The sequence below is a fragment of the Gopherus evgoodei genome, chromosome 17 (genome assembly GCF_007399415.2).
Source record: "Gopherus evgoodei ecotype Sinaloan lineage chromosome 17, rGopEvg1_v1.p, whole genome shotgun sequence".
In the NCBI taxonomy this organism is placed as follows: Eukaryota; Metazoa; Chordata; order Testudines; family Testudinidae; genus Gopherus; species Gopherus evgoodei.
The window spans coordinates 16,340,470-16,356,165 of record NC_044338.1 but is presented as its reverse complement, the minus strand read 5'-3'; the positions used below and the strand labels follow the sequence as shown (position 1 = coordinate 16,356,165).

Below are 15,696 nucleotides of genomic sequence, written 5' to 3'. Positions count from 1 at the left end.
TTTCCTTGTCTTGTACATGGAACATGATGTTGCAGCCTTTTCTCTCTGTTTTCTGCTCTCTCCCCTGTTGTTGTTGTTGTTTTTTCTTCCCTATGTGTGACCAGACTCAGACGCAGTTGGAGCATGCCCGCATACGGGAGCTCGAGCAGAGCCTGCTGTTTGAGAAGGCACAGGCTGAAAAACTCCTCAGAGAATTAGAGGACACCAGGGTAATCCCAACCCCACTTGCCCTGCCTGCAGACCAGTGTGCTTGTCAGCTGCATTGATGCCAGCAATGTCTTGTTTTGGATTGTGTTGTTTGGTTTGAGTTTGGGCTTCCATGGTTTTTGTTTCGTTGTTTACTTTATTTGCACTCCCTTTCTGGAAATAGTAGCACCCTATGATTTTGCCTTTGCTTCTTATGTGGTGACTCATTTCTCTGACTTGAGTTTGCTTCTCAACTCCATGGCGCCATTCGACATGAGCTCTTCACAACTCACCATTCGATTAACACCGCCAAGTAAATAACAACAATTAAACCTTGCACGGTTCATTTTGCTTCTGGAGGTCCTTTTGAGCTACAGTAGGAGATAAGTGTGACAATCAATGTTGCAAATGTCCTTCCTCCTATTGTGGGTGCTGCAATTTGAGATGGAAGATAAGGGTGGAGAGTCTGCTCCAAAGTCTTAGCCTACAGGTGTGGTCACTTGGGTTAGGTAGGCTGTAGCAATGAATGCAAGAAAGACTGTCAAGAGGAGCAGTATATCAGGGCTTTAAGAGCCTTGTTCGGGGAGGGCGAGGAGAAGGTTTTTCATGAAGGTTGGGCATGGTGGAGAGAGTGGCTGATTTTAAACAAGACAAGCAGACTGTCAGGACTGCGATGTGGTCAGAGCAGGGCTAGTCGGGCCTAGCAGTCAGAGCCAGAGTCAGAGCTGGGATCAGGAACCAAACCAGAGGTCAGAGGAGGAATCAGAAATGGGGGCTCAAGCACAAATCAGATCCAGTGCAGCTGCCAGTCAGGAGATCTCTCAGTTACTCAAACAACTTCCCTGTGCCGCCTTCTGGCTTAAATAGTATGGTCGGGCCAATCGGTGGGGCCAATCATCATCTCCAGTCACGATTCTCATAGGTGGGGCCTCTGGAAGAGATCAGAGTTCTCCTAGCCCCTCATGTCCAGGAGTTTTGAATAGGCTGCCTAGCAGCGGCCAGGGTGTGAGGGCGGCGTGGGAGCCTGTGGGCCCTTTCATTAATTTGTCTGTTGTGAATCTGTAGAGATCACCCAAAAGGACAGGCTGGAGTCTTTCAAACTGGTGAAAGGGATTTGAGCACCCAGTTTCCATTAAAAATGAGTGGGAGTCGGGCATCCAGATCCCTTAGGCAGCTTTGAAAAATTTCAGCCTAAACAAATGAATAGAATGGATCAGTTGTTACGTTTTGGTGCTAAAGGAGTAAATGTTGTAGAATTGCTTGTTTTTTACATTTCCTTTTATCAAGTTTGTTGTTCTGTACCCAAAGGTGCCCACCCAACCCAAGACCTCCACCATGATCAGCAGTCAAATCAGGCCAGAAAGATTAAACTCAGAAAGCTAAGAAGCTACTCAAAACCTGTCATGCAGTGTAACCCATGGCCAGCAGTTTATTATCTTACATCTTCTAGCATTAAACCTTATTTTTACTTTGCTAATAAATTCTAACAAGACTCCATGTGTAAAATTCCTTTTCCTTTTACACCAGGGTAAACCATAAAGTTGTGAAGGTGCCAGAGGCTCTGAAGAACTGAGCTATAATAGGAAACATTCATGATGTGTACAATCCTGATATTAATATCTACCGTATTCCTGAGTGTATACTAGCATTTTCTATGCATCACCTGGCAAGCAGCCCAGTTCAGAAATATAATGAGATTTCAGGACATTAATAAACCCCTGTAACCTTTTGGTAGCTAATACTACAGCAGTTGTTTCAAAGAGACATGTTGTTTCTGATACAAACCAATGGTTCAAATTGGAAGCATGCATTAAAATCAGCATAAAGACCATGATGCAAGAAAGTATTGTTAATTACCCTGGTGCAAAAACTGTAATCGGATTGAGGATGACATTTTTTCTTTTTAAACTTTGGCTAATGTGCTTGGGATTGACTGTCCCTGGAACATGTCTACTAAAGAGAAGCAGACAGCAAGGAAAGGTGAGAACTTACTTTGTCTCTTTCTTTTTATTTTAATTGTTTCAGTTAACTACGGTAGCAGAGAAGTCTCGAATCCTTCAGCTGGAGGAAGAGCTGAGTGTCCGGCGTGGTGAGGTGGAGGAGCTGAGACAATGCCTAAGAAACTCTCACCAGGCAGAGACCCCTGAGCACAATCTTGGTCTGCAGTCAGAGGCGCTTCGCCTGCGAGACCAGCTGCTGTCTGCCAGCAAGGAGCACCAGAAAGAGAGCAGCCAGCTGAAGGAGAAGTATGAAAAGACCCTGAAGAAGCACCAGCAGGAGATAGAGAAGCTGAAAGCCGTCAATGAAAAATATTCCCAGGAAATCGTTGACCTGAAACACAAAGTTCAACAAGCCACCAATGAGAACATGGGGCTGATGGACAATTGGAAGTCCAAGCTGGATACTTTGGCATCTGACCATCAGAAATCTCTGGAAGACCTCAAAGCCACCCTGAACACAGGCCCTGACACCCAACACAAGGAGATAGTAGAACTGAAGGCCGTGGTAGAGAGCATAAAGATGGAGCACCAACTTGAACTGGAGAACCTTAAAGCTAAGCACGATATCGAGACTGCGGTTCACATAAAAGAGAAAGAAAGTCTGAAGCTGAAGCTACAGGAGGCCAGCGATGAAGTGGAAGAAAGCAACAACAACTGGAAAATGCAACTGGAAACCAAAACAAACCAGCACCTTATAGAACTTCAGGACTTGAAGGAGAAGTGCCGAGATGCCGAACTGAGAGTGCACGAACTGGAGAAGCTACACAGTGAATATAAAGATCAGGCTCAAGCAATAGCTTTCTTGAAAGAGCAGATTTCTCTGGCTGAGAAGAAGATGTTGGACTATGAGACGCTACAGAAAACAGAAGCCCAGAGTAAACAGGAGATCCAAAGATTGCAGGAAAAAATGCTTATCTTAGAGAACAAACTGCAGTCCATGGAGGCTCTGCATCCTTCTCAGCATGCCAATGTATGGGTTTGGGCTACTCTGTTTATGTTGTTTTGTCCCTATTATTCCTCATAGGGCTAACCCGAATTTTGCCCTGTAGTATAATTTGCTTGGGCTTCTTGGCTTTAAAGCCATCTGGTTATTTTTCTTATCCATATCTTTCATTGTTTTTCTGAGCAATCCTATCACATTACTGGGTGTACCCACGATGGGGGAGGAGGATTAGGCATTGCCTGCTCTGGGTAAAGGAGCCTGTTGTCTCCCTGCTCATGGAAGCGAGGGCACTGGTAAGGAGACCGTTCTGCGTGGGGAGTTGGACTAGAAGGTGCTTGCTGGCAGCCAGGAGTAGCTAATGCGGAGGCAGTTCACGTGCTTCGCACAGGTGTCGCCATTACAGAAGGACTGAACAGTCAGGATATAGAGACAAAGACAGAACCAATATGAGATTAGGGTATAGCCTGACGTAGGACTTCGCCTGAGGTCATCCTTTGTTCAGTGGAAGTCAATGGGAGCCGTAAGGGAGGAAGGCTGCTGTGTGGTTAAGCCAGGAGACTGGTAGCTGGGACATGCTGGGTCTGTCCTGGCTCTTCCACTGACCTGTTGTATGAAGTGGGGAAAGAGCACTTCATTTCTGTCTTTCAGTTTCCTCGTCACTGACGGGGGCATCGATAAGTCCCTGTCTGGCAGGATGTTGATAAGGGAAGGTTATAATGGAACAGCTGATGGGGATGGTCTCACAATGGGGGGCGGGAAGGGGAGAGAAGGGAAGTCTGCCAATCAAGGCACTAGTCACACATAACGAAATGCCTGACTTCAAGGTGATTCATCCACATCTTAGTGCTGATTGGAGGACAGGCAGTAACTATCATAACCATGGAGGGATCTGTTTCTTCTGAGATTTATTATGTTTCTCTAGCCCACCAGCCTTGTTATTCTGATGCCCTGCTGTCTGTCACATGGTAGGTACCCTTCCATCTTTATGAGATGACATAAGGACAAAGGATCGGTCTGTGACTGATTCACACCACTTGTGCTAGGTGATAGGAAAATCACTGCACAGCCTCTGCGTGTTTGGATCCTCTGCCCGTACTTACACTTTGCGCCAGAAGCTAGATAAAAAAATATTCAAAGCAAGAGAGTTCCTGTCCCAGTGGGATACAGACAACCAAACACAAGTCTTGGAATATAAATTGTTTGCTTGAGAATAGGTATTTGAAAGGTATCTCACTGCTCCAAATTAAGGCCCCAATCCTGCAAACATTAATTATGTGCTTAATATTACTGAGTACTCCTATCAGTTGCATGATAGTAACGTTAAGCAGCTGCATGTGTGTTTGTTAGGTTGAAGCTTAATACTAGTAAAATAGCATGTGTTTTGGGTGTGAAAGAAGGGAAAGGAACAAAAAGAGAAGGCAGAATCTTAAGCATTAATAATGGTATTTGAAGGGTTCTCCGATGTGTATCCTCTCTCCTAGCTAGGCATGGATTCTAAATACAAAGGAGGCAATTCCAAAAGGCATGGCATGGAAAGCTACAGAGCTAGGGTTCCAGCATAGCTCCCCTCAGGGAAAATATACAGGGAGTTCTTTAGTAGAAAACTCCAGTATCATAGAAAAGAGTTTCCGTCTACATCCAATCCTAACTCCAAAGAAGAGTAAATTAAAAGGAAGAACTGAAGGTCCAATCCAGAACCCATTGAAGTCAATGGAAAGACACTCATTGATTTTATTGGGCATTTGACTGGGCCTAACGTGTCTTGAAGGAACTAACAGTCAGAGAGAAAGCAATCATATTGACACACTGATGCAAATTAAGGCCAAGAAAATGCAGCTTGCTCCTGAAATGAATGCATGGATAAAAGCAAGAGACTGTCATTGACACAGGGTAAATTCTATTTTTTTAAAAATATCTTGGCTAATTTAACAGAACATGAATTATTCAAATATTGAAAATAAACAAATGTGTCATACGACTATACAGACTCCTGCTTTCCCATGCATTCAAACAGGTGCTTTGTGTGTTTTGGTACGTTGCAGTGAGATGACTTTTGTCACTGAGAACCACACCAGAGGCAAGTATTGCACCCTCAGACCCTGCTCCTACTTCTGTGAAGTCAGTGACCACAATCCACTAACTGAGCGAAGCCAATGGAACTTAAAAGTGCTTAAAGTTAAGCAGTGCTCAGATGCTTTGCTGTATTGAGGTCTTGGCTATAACTAATCAGTGCAATTGTCCATTAAGGCCAGAAGTTTAGTGATGGTAGTTAAGTAGTAAGAGGACAATAGGGGTCACTTTAGTGTATGCACGCTAGACAGGTAGAATGTGGAATCTCCTGGAGAAAGAGGAAGAAAGCCAAGTGACTAGATTCCACTCCACAATGGCCAGTGCTTTGGGAGAACAAGCCATAGGTGGATTGGAGCAAAACCAGTAACAGCGCGCCAAGCTGGCTGAGTGCACAGACACCTGCAGCTCACCTTTGAGCCTTTTGACTGTTGCTGTTGCCCTTCATGCAGGAGTCGAGCTTTGTTTGGTTTGATGCGACTTATGTTCTCCTAGAGCTGCTGTCGTTTTAAAACAGTCTCCGCTCCCTTGCTACGAGTTGCAACAAGATTTGTCATGATGAATGCTTGTGGCGTTAATATCAGAGCCATTAGTGCTTCTATGCCATGCCGTTCTTTTATAAATTTGGCCTCCACACATCCCCCTGTATAAATGAAAGGTCCTAGGCGGGTCTGCATTGCTCTAAGGTAAGTGAAGAGTTAGTTAGACTAAAATTTCCATGTGATAAAAATAAGTCTTGAAATTAACTGTGCAGAAGGAAAAGCACTGAGACTGCAGTTCAGAAAAGCACTTAAGCGTGTGCTGCGGTATTACCCGGAATTGTAGCATGTGTTGAGTCACGGTTGTAAATCACAGTATTAATTCTGATGCCAGCTTAGAGAGAAAGCAAAAGACAAGTCACACAGAAGGAGTTAGAGACTCCTCGGGCCAGCCTTTACCTCAGGGACTTGCAATTTTGGGGTATCCAAGTTGACATCCCTTGAAGGAGCCTGCTTTTCGGAAGGTGCTGAGGACCTGTTCTCTGACAGTCATTGCTCTTTAAGGTGTCTCAAGCTGAGGCCTCAAAAACGGATGTACCCAAAATCCCTAGTCACTGGTGAAAATGCTGAAGATGACTTCTTATCAGAGGTGGTCCAAACCAAAACTCCAGATCACCCCTCCTATCCCTGAGCTTTGGGGCGTTTGGCACCTGGATCTAGAGTTTGTAGGTTGAACCTGTTCCTAATGATCCCTTTTTGCATACACTGAACTCCAACATTGTTGCATGAAAGTGGAAACTGGGCCCTACTTTGATCAATTGTGGAATTTGGACCTTCCGTTAAGATAATGCCAGCTGTACCCACCTCAGTGCTCAGCTGTCTAAGTGACTTATTTTTTTAAATCACCTCTTTGATTTCCCTCTGAGAAGGATGTAAATCTGATTGGCAAAATATGAAAACCAAAGGACATTGGTGCCAGTTGTGTTCCTTATTATGCCTGCTAGCGTTTTAAATTCACTGGCTTTGCTTTGAGTCTACGGGAGAATGATGGTAAAGAGTTAGTGGGCATTTTACGTGTGTGTGTGTGTGTGTATGTATGTGTGTGTATATATATATAAAATGTGTGTGTGTATAGATATGTGTATATTTTACATATATTTCAGATGATTGAAACTAATGATATTTCAGAAGAGAAGATAAAGATGAAGGAGGCTATGGAAGGTAATGAATTTCACTATCAGAGTGATTGACATGCCGCGTCTTTCACTCTTCTGCTCTAACTGGGAAGGGTTAGGTGAAGTGGGCTTGGGAAGTTCATGTCATCTCTGTGCTTTTGTGATGGTTGCACTGGTTGTCTGGCTTTTTCACCTGTGTGGCTGGCATGCCTGTCTGAGCAAATACAGTGGAGGACTCTTATTCCAAAATCTTCCTCCTACACCTACAATATGGGTCAGAACCTTGGCTGGTGAAAATGGGCATTGATCCATTGACTTCAGTAGAATTGCACTGATTTTACAGCAGCTGAATCTGGTCCATTGAGTAAAAATCACTCCCATCAGAGGATTGCTAACAGGAATGACGAGGTGCATGTTGCAACTGGCTAGAAGAATTTGGAGTTTTCCTTCTACCTTGCTATAAATCAGATATGAGCCTGAAATGAAACCCCAGATCTAGATACCCCATGAGCTGAGTTTCACAGTGGTTTCCATCTCTGTAATGGACCAAACCATAGCTCTGGATCCGAACAACTCCAGAGGCTGGAAAAATTGTGGCCTGGATCCATGCTTTGTGGCTCTGGCCCATCTGTGCTGTGTGGATGTCATCCCTGTTTGAACTTGCATGGGTTTGAATTTCACCCCGTGTAAATGCCAATTAGTTCATGGCGCATCTTTCGTGCTCCTTTGGATTCAGGCTAAAATACTTTCATGCCCTGTTCCCTCCTGCCCACACACATAAACTCTCATTCTGCCCTCTCTCTGTCTCTTCCCCCCTCCCCACACCCTTTCTTTTCTCTGCCCTGCAAATGCCGTGTGGGTGTGTATTTTATACCAGATCAGATACTTGACTGATGGTTAAATAACTAGGATAGGACTCATGCTCTAGGTTTGGTCCTGTTACTGTGTCTAACTGCAAACTCATCTTAAGATGGTCACTGAGTCCATGTATATTTGGCTTCTCCAAGTCTAGGCACTGGACAAAACGTGGAGAAAGTGGTTTAAAAAGCTGTCTCAGACTCAGGATGTTGCAGCACTTCAAATCTAAGGCTTTGATTTGATTGTGTAAATGTGCTGACTCTACGCAACTTCTGTCTTTGCTTTTTCCATCATCTCTGCCTTCCAGGGTAGTAGGTAACAAATGGAATTGCGAGGAAGGCTCCTTTCTGTTTGCTTTTTCATAATATTTCATTCTTCCTTTCTTCACTAGTCATCTGTTGTTTAAGCCCATCCTCTGGTGCTGCTTCCTAGCTGCGTGTCTCCACTTCACTTAAGGTCAAATGGGGATGAGATGCTATGAGACACAAACCAGCTGGTGCCTCCCACCTCTGCCTCTCTCAAGAGAGTGGACACTTGTATTTGCACCCAGTCATCTGTCTCTAGTCTGGGCCATGGACCCCTAAATGTCTGTATACCACCATTGACTGCACGATCAGGCAAAGCAGTTGCCAAGGATGTAACCCCTCTCTCTCTCTTCTTTCCATTCACCTAAAGAACTGCAAGATAAGCTGAGTAAAAGAGATAAAGAGGTGTCGTCCCTCCTCTCCCAGACTGAAACTCTAAGGGCCCAAGTAAGTGGTAAGTTTCCCTAATCCAGTACTGGTGGGAACTAGATAGTTTCATTGTGGTCTTTTTGTACCTCCACCATTATAGGAAGAACTTAAGGTTTAAACATAAGCAACCTAGTAATGTGTGTGCATAAAACATGCAGTTGTCCGTGTATAAGAGGACTGTGCTTAGCAAATGTTTGTCCTTGACACAACGGGCCCAATTCTACCCCAGAAAGATGGAAGTGCAACCCATTGAAGCTATTTGTATCCTGTAGGGAGAGAAGCTGGCCCAATAATCTTAACAAATTGTGAAGCCAAAAGAGATGTAGAAATAAATGCAGCTGGGTTTATAATTTCTGGAATCTCTGCTTATACAGGGCTGCATCCTGAGTGCCGCTGCACATTTGCAACTCTCATGGACTCCAGTGGCAGCTGCAGATAACTAACTAGGCATAACTAACTAGGGGAAGCCACATGTTGCAAGGAATGGAAATGAAATTGAGAAATGAAGTCATCCAAAAAAGGAATGTAGGTAGGGACTGGTAGACTTTTTTCCTCCCCTTTTATTCTTCCCTTAGCATTGGAAAATAAATGCAAAGCTGGAGAGAAGAAAGGAGATTCTCTGTTGAAGGAAAAGAAGCGGTTGGAAGCTGAACTGGAGACCTTGTCCAGGAAAACGCATGATGCTTCAGGCCAGCTGGTCCTGATTAGCCAGGAGCTACTCAAAAAGGAAAGGTTGGTCTTTTAGAAACTAACTAAAGAGGCTGCAGTGTTATGATCCTTAAGAAGGACCCAGGCATTTGTAACACACTCTCTGTATTTGGCCCTATTCAGAGCATCGCTATTTAACATACAAAAAAAATATGAGTTGAATGATTGAAACCCAGATTTCAACTTTCCCATCATTAGGATGTTAGGTGCTGGTTTAGTGCATCAGTGGCTGAATTATCAAGAGCACTCAGCTCCTACCACTGTCCCAGGTTTTCAAGACACTGCTCAGTTCCCATTGAGGCACGGAAATAAGAGGCCAAAAAAAAAAAAATCAGCATATTGGATGTTGAGCGCTTTTGAAAATCTGTCCTACCGATGGAGTCCAGCTGCAAAGGTGAGCTAAGTCCTGATGTGAATTTTCTCAATGTTTGAGGGGGATTTGGACGCAAGGTTCGCGGTTTGGCCCCTTCTCTCAGACCACACCTTGTTAGGTGTCCTCTTTCAAAGCTGAGAGAAGTTGCAACATCACACACACATACCATGCTGTGCCCAAAAGACAACCGAATAAATGTTTCCCTTTGTGAGGTTCTCCCCATCCCTCCTTCAGGAGCCTGAATGAGCTGCGTGCTTTGCTGTTGGAAGCAAACCGCCACTCGCCTGGGCCAGAGCGAGACCTGAGCCGAGAGGTGCACAAAGCAGAGTGGAGGCTGAAAGAGCAGAAACTCAAAGACGACATCAAAGGCCTGAGAGAAAAGCTGATCGTGCTGGTGAGAGCAAGGCAGACCCATCCTTGCTGGTTGGCACAGGTGTCTGGGAGGGCTTCACCTAGGTCCTGGTCTTCGAGGGGTGAATGTTTGTGGCAGAACAGACAAACATGGGAAGGACTTTTCACTGTCGGGATTCTTTTGGTATCACTGAATTTGCCATAATTTTTTGAATTTTGCTGTCATTCAGCAAATTACACTGGGGCTTCCTTTGGTGTCTTGTGTATGTGAACCCGATCTAAGAAGTGCTGGATGTCTACAACACCCACTGGGCATGATTCTGGGAGCTGTGGCGCGCCCTTATCTCCGAGAGCAGGGCATGCAGAAAAACATTAGAACCTCAATGTTCCAAACTGCCTGGTGGTTTTTCAAGTGCATTCATGTTTGCATGTCCAATTTAAGACATCCCAAATAGGGCCTAAACTTCAGGGGCCGAGCGTTCGGAATTCTCTGAAAATCAGGCCCCTGTGAGGTGTCTCAGATTGGGCACCCAACAATGGAGAAATGATTAGTCACTTTTGAACTTTTTATCCAGATCGAGGCCTGGTTGCTAATGGAAAGTGCTGTCTGCTTATAGCAAATCCTTGCAAAATTATCCTGCTGGAAAGCAGATACTGTCATTTTATTGTGAAACGTCAAAATACAGATTATGACAGTACGGAGCCTATGACCTTCCTTCCCAGCCACATTGCTTTGTTCATAGTACGTTGTGTCTTTGACAGAGGAACCGTTTCACACTGTGTATGTCAGCTGGGGCATGGTTTAGCATGCACCTCGTTAGAGTAATCCTAAATGATCTCAGTCCTTCATCAACATTTGCATTCCCCTTTGTTTTTGAGATGTGCCTTACAGCTGTACTTACAGAGAGCTATACATTTGTATTCAAGGCAGGAGCCTCATTTCATCCGGATTGCCAACCCCAGATGTAAAAATAAAAAAATCATGAATCAAGCCCTGGAAAGTCACGAGTTTATTAAAAAAATTTTTTTTTAATTTGCCCTTTTTTCTGAGCCTTTAGGATGCACCTGTGTCGTCTTTTTTTTTCAATCTCTGCAACTGTGATGACTAGGACTGACTTTTTTTTTAATGAAAGTTGAGATTCTCATGTAATCACATGCCTCTGAAAGCTGGGGCTTTAAGAAAAATGCAAATACCATGAGACTCATAATTGAGAAAGTTGTCTTATTTGAATGATGCAAAATGGCGTGCAGACTTATAGTGCTGTATAAATAATATAATCTGCATAACTGAGGCCTCACATACCTACACTTATTTTCAAGGGATTGTTTTAAAAAAAAAAAATCTTGGCAGGACTTCCTTTCCATCTCAACCAATAGCTGGCGTCATTTTGTTTTCTATATTCATTGCGAGGCATCAGATTTCCTAAAATAAAATAGTAAGAGAAGACTAGGAAGAAAATACAAAGTTGCTTGTTTCCCCCTGCTGTTTATTTCTTGATAAGGGGATAGAGGAAGATCCCAGTGGACAAGAAGAGCTAATGAGACTTAATAGTTTTTTTCAGATCTAGTTTTGCCTTTGTGTGATTCCTATAGACCGCAGCGGCGACCTCTAGAGGTGGAGACTTAAGTAATAGACTGATCTCAGCTAGCAACAAATCTGAGCAGCTCATTGTTGCATTTAATACTCGGTTCTCTCCAAACTTGCAGTCTGCTCTAATCTGTTATTGAAATCAGCATTTGGCACTAGTCACCTTCAAATGTATTCGGCCCCTAGTTTCTATGTGTTTACCAGAGTCTAACCTGCTCCCCTGCTTTTTTTTTATTTATTTTTTAACCTTTAAATGTCAAGGAAAAAGAGAAATCGGTAGTTGATCAAAGGCGATACTCCCTCATTGATCCTTCATCAGAGTCTGAGGTTCTCCGGCTGCAGCACCGACTGGTCAGCACGGAGGATGTCCTACGGAATGCACTGGAGCAGGGTCAGCAAATGGAGAAACTCATGGAGGCCATGAGGAGTTCTTCGGAGAAAACACAGGTAGTGCACTCCCCGCACCAGAGCAACGAGTTACCTGATCGCTTGCATCACATCAGCAACGTGCCCAGAGCAATGCTCTGATGGGGCCCCACACACCACCAAGGAAAACAAACTGGCAGTGTAGGTAGTGATTCAGTAGGTAGCCCTCTTCCCTCTAACGGAACAAAGCATCACGGTTGCAGCGTTTGCTACAGATTCTGGTTTTCAGATGAGATCTAAAACCAACTACATGACTGTGTGTGGATTATTAAAGATCCTCTGGCATGCTTCACAAGAACCGGATGTTAGTCCCAGCATCCTGCACCAAATTCCAGTATGGGTAATTACAGTCGACCTATTTAAATGGTAACTTCACGTGTACAGTATCTCTTCATTTCATATGTGTATAGCATTGATTTCCTTTCTTACCCTGTAAATACGGTGCTGCTGGCTGGTTTTTAGACATCTACTAGGCTTCACACCAGATTTGGCTGCATTCATGGGTATAGAAAGGGAATGTGTGTGTGGGTGTACCTCTACACTTCAGGCAAGGGGTAATTTCCAGCTTGTGTAGACATATCCGCGCTAGCTCTAATTGAGCTAGTGCACTAAAAATAGCACCATAGCCATGGCGACATAAGTTTCAGGAGGGGCCAGCGGCCTAAGTGTGTACCTATGGTCCCAGATGGGATTGTACTCAGATGGCTTGACCCTCCTGCTGCGTGCGCTGATGTGTCTATATTGTTAGCACTCCTCAAGGTGGGGATTACACCTCCAAAGTGGAGCCAGGCCCTGTGTGTCTGTATCTACATGGGAATAACCACTGGGAACAGCCTAATAACTGTTTTCTTTCTAGCAGCGACCCTGGCTGGGTTTTCACTTGGCCTACTGGAGAGTGAGAGAAAGACTAACTTTTTCTCTTCGTTTATATTAATGCCCTGTTCCTGGCTTATAGGCTCAGACTATTTTTCATTGTTTATCTCCTTTAAAATGATACATGAAAAGTGAAAAATATGGTTTTATGTCATCCTTCTTCTTCGTTCTTGTCAGAATTCACTTTCCCTGCCACCCCTCAACACATACTTCTTCAGTTTCAAGTACTTCAATAGAGATCCATCTGGGAAAGGTTTTTCCGTCTCTCTTGCTAGTTCCCTCAGAACTCTTGGACTGTACCTGACTCAGGGGGTTGGTCAGATGCCAAACGGGTCCGTGTCTCAAACACCTGCTGCAGAATCCTTCTGATTTCCTCCAGTACTTCCTTTGCCTCCCCTGGGCAATTTAGAACTGCTTCCAGCATCTCTTCTGCATCCTGTGCTGTGAAAGCGGAGGTTGAGAATAGATTTAATTTATCTTGGCATACTCAACCTTTTCTGTCATTTACCCTTAGTGTATCTGAGATCCAACCAATTGTCCCTGGGAGCTGCTTCTGTGGAAAGGCCCTGTTATTTACATTAAGCTCTGTCATTCTCTATCTTTTGCTTTTTGGACCGCATTTTCTCTGAACTCGAGTCTACAATCAGTTTACATCTCTTAGAGACCTTACATGTGTTCTTTTGATTGAATGTTTCCTCATCTACCTTGTCCTAAAAATGTTCATCTCCTACAGCAAGTGCATGCTGCTAATAATGCACATTCGGAAGGATATTTAATACTGCATGATATGACCAAACCATTACTCACAGAGGCTAGGGCTGTGGTTATTTTTTCCTCTGCCATGCTGTGCTGTTACAGGTCCAGGTACTTTATGGTAGGCAATATGGACCAATGGATATCCTGCTTCTCTCCCCAAGTGCAGAATGCCACAAAGTCTGCTGCAGGGGAGGGATAGTTCAGTGGTTTGAGCATTGGCCTGCTAAACCCAAGGTTATGAGTTCAATCCTTGAGGGGGCCATTTAGGGAACTGGGATTTAAAAAAAACCAACAAAACAAAACTCTGGATTTGTCCTGCTTTGAGCGGGCGGTTGGACTAGATGATCTCTTGAGGTCCCTTCCAATCCTGATATTCTGTGAACACTTAGTTATCCAATCAGAGACCCAGGCTCCATTGTAGTAGGTGCTGTACAAATACACAATAAAAGGATGGCACCTGCCCTGAAGATGAGACAAGTCTAAGACAAGAATGCCTGGTTTGGCATAGATGATTCCTCTGCACACAGAAGAGTGGGGAAAGCAGCCACCTGTCTTGTGTGAGATAGAGCTGTGTATTTTTCATTCCGTATCACACACCACAGCTGTAACTTTGTTGTAGTCCAAGCCATAATGCAATCCTGCCAGTGTCTCCAGAGTTATTTTAGCTTCTGTTGTAATCGCCATGTCTTAAACTAAAATGTGTCATGATGGCTACAATACCCAGGAGTGTGGTGGCTATTGTCCCCTTTGGAAGGAATGCTAAACCCCGTCGGTGCTAAGAGATCTTCCCTTTCACTTCTCTTTCTCCAGAAATGGTCCAGAAATGGTATTTATTTCTATTTTTCCCCAAAGGAGGAAATATCTCTGCAATTCCTGCCTGTTGGCACAGGGAAATCTTTCTCTTTCTTTTTCATAGAATATTTTTTACTTTCCTCCGTGTTAGTTATTGGTATCACAATAGCACTTGGAAGCCCCCTCAGTGTGCCAGCTAGTGTGTACACACCCACGGAAAGAGTCACAGCCAGTGCTGTGTACACACACACAGTTACAGTCACAGCCAGTGCTGTGTGTACGTGTACACACACACACACACACACACACACACACACACACACACACACACACACACACACACACACACGGAAAGAGTCACAGCCAGTGCTGTGTACGTGTACACACACACACACACACACACACACACACAGAAAGAGTCACAGCCAGTGCTGTGTACACACACACTCACAGTTACAGTCACAGCCAATGCTGTGTGTACGTGTACACACACACACACACACACACACACACACACACACACACACACACACACAGAAAGAGTCACAGCCAGTGCTGTGTACACACACACTCACAGTTACAGTCACAGCCAATGCTGTGTGTACATACACACACACACACGGAAAGTGTCACAGCCAGTGTTGTGTACACACGCACACGGGATTCCTTTACCCCTGGAACTAACCAGCTAAATATACAACACAAAGGGTGGTAGAAAGGAAATATCATCCCCAATATAGATAACTGAGGCACAAGGAGACTAAGGGACAGATTTTTAAAGGTATTTACAAATACCTGTGCTCAGCATTGCAATGTCTAACTGATTTAGGAGCCTAAATCTCTTTTTCAAAAGGGATGATGGCACTGAAGGGCCAAAATCCCATTGACATAGATGGTCAGTTAGATTCCTTAGTGCCTAAATACCTTTTTAAATGAGTTTTAAGCTCCTTAATCTGATGTTGCTGCACACAGTGTTGCAACAACGCCTACATACATTTAAAACCCTGGGCCTAAATAGCTCGTTCCGGGTCACGCAGCGAGTGTGCGGTGGGGTCAGGACTGAACCCCCATCTCTGGAGTGTCAGTGCAGTGACTGAACTGCAGACCAGCCTTTTTCTCTGACAGGAGAGGGACGTCTAGGGGAACTTGCTTAAACAAGGGTTTAAGAATAAGGCCAAGGACTTTGAGCCCTTAAATGGAGGCCAGTGGGCACAATGGGATTGACTGAAACAATCTTGGACTCTGGTTGTGCTTGGCCAGATACTGAGTTTCAGTGTAAGCCCATTCCACTCCGCTCTCTCCCTGACCTACAGAAACAATCATCCGTAAGATGACAGTAGCCGTTTCAGGGGGACCCAGCTTGCCCCTTGTCTCTCAGCTGCAAGGC

At 44.4% G+C, this 15,696-nt stretch overlaps 1 protein-coding gene across 3 annotated transcripts in view; it reads left to right on the top strand.

Moving 5' to 3' along the window:
• The window catches only part of CLIP2 (CAP-Gly domain containing linker protein 2), a 126,745-nt gene that overhangs the window by 101,127 nt on the left and 9,922 nt on the right, over nucleotides 1-15,696 (top strand). For 2 of the 3 annotated variants that reach the window (XM_030536732.1, XM_030536733.1), the window contains 7 exons: nucleotides 105-209; nucleotides 2,212-3,156; nucleotides 6,839-6,896; nucleotides 8,384-8,467; nucleotides 9,018-9,174; nucleotides 9,758-9,917; nucleotides 11,724-11,909. In XM_030536732.1, the coding sequence (XP_030392592.1) occupies nucleotides 105-209; nucleotides 2,212-3,156; nucleotides 6,839-6,896; nucleotides 8,384-8,467; nucleotides 9,018-9,174; nucleotides 9,758-9,917; nucleotides 11,724-11,909 (1,695 nt within the window). The remainder of the gene's footprint in view (nucleotides 1-104; nucleotides 210-2,211; nucleotides 3,157-6,838; nucleotides 6,897-8,383; nucleotides 8,468-9,017; nucleotides 9,175-9,757; nucleotides 9,918-11,723; nucleotides 11,910-15,696) is intronic. The other variant, XM_030536734.1, reaches the window with a different exon arrangement.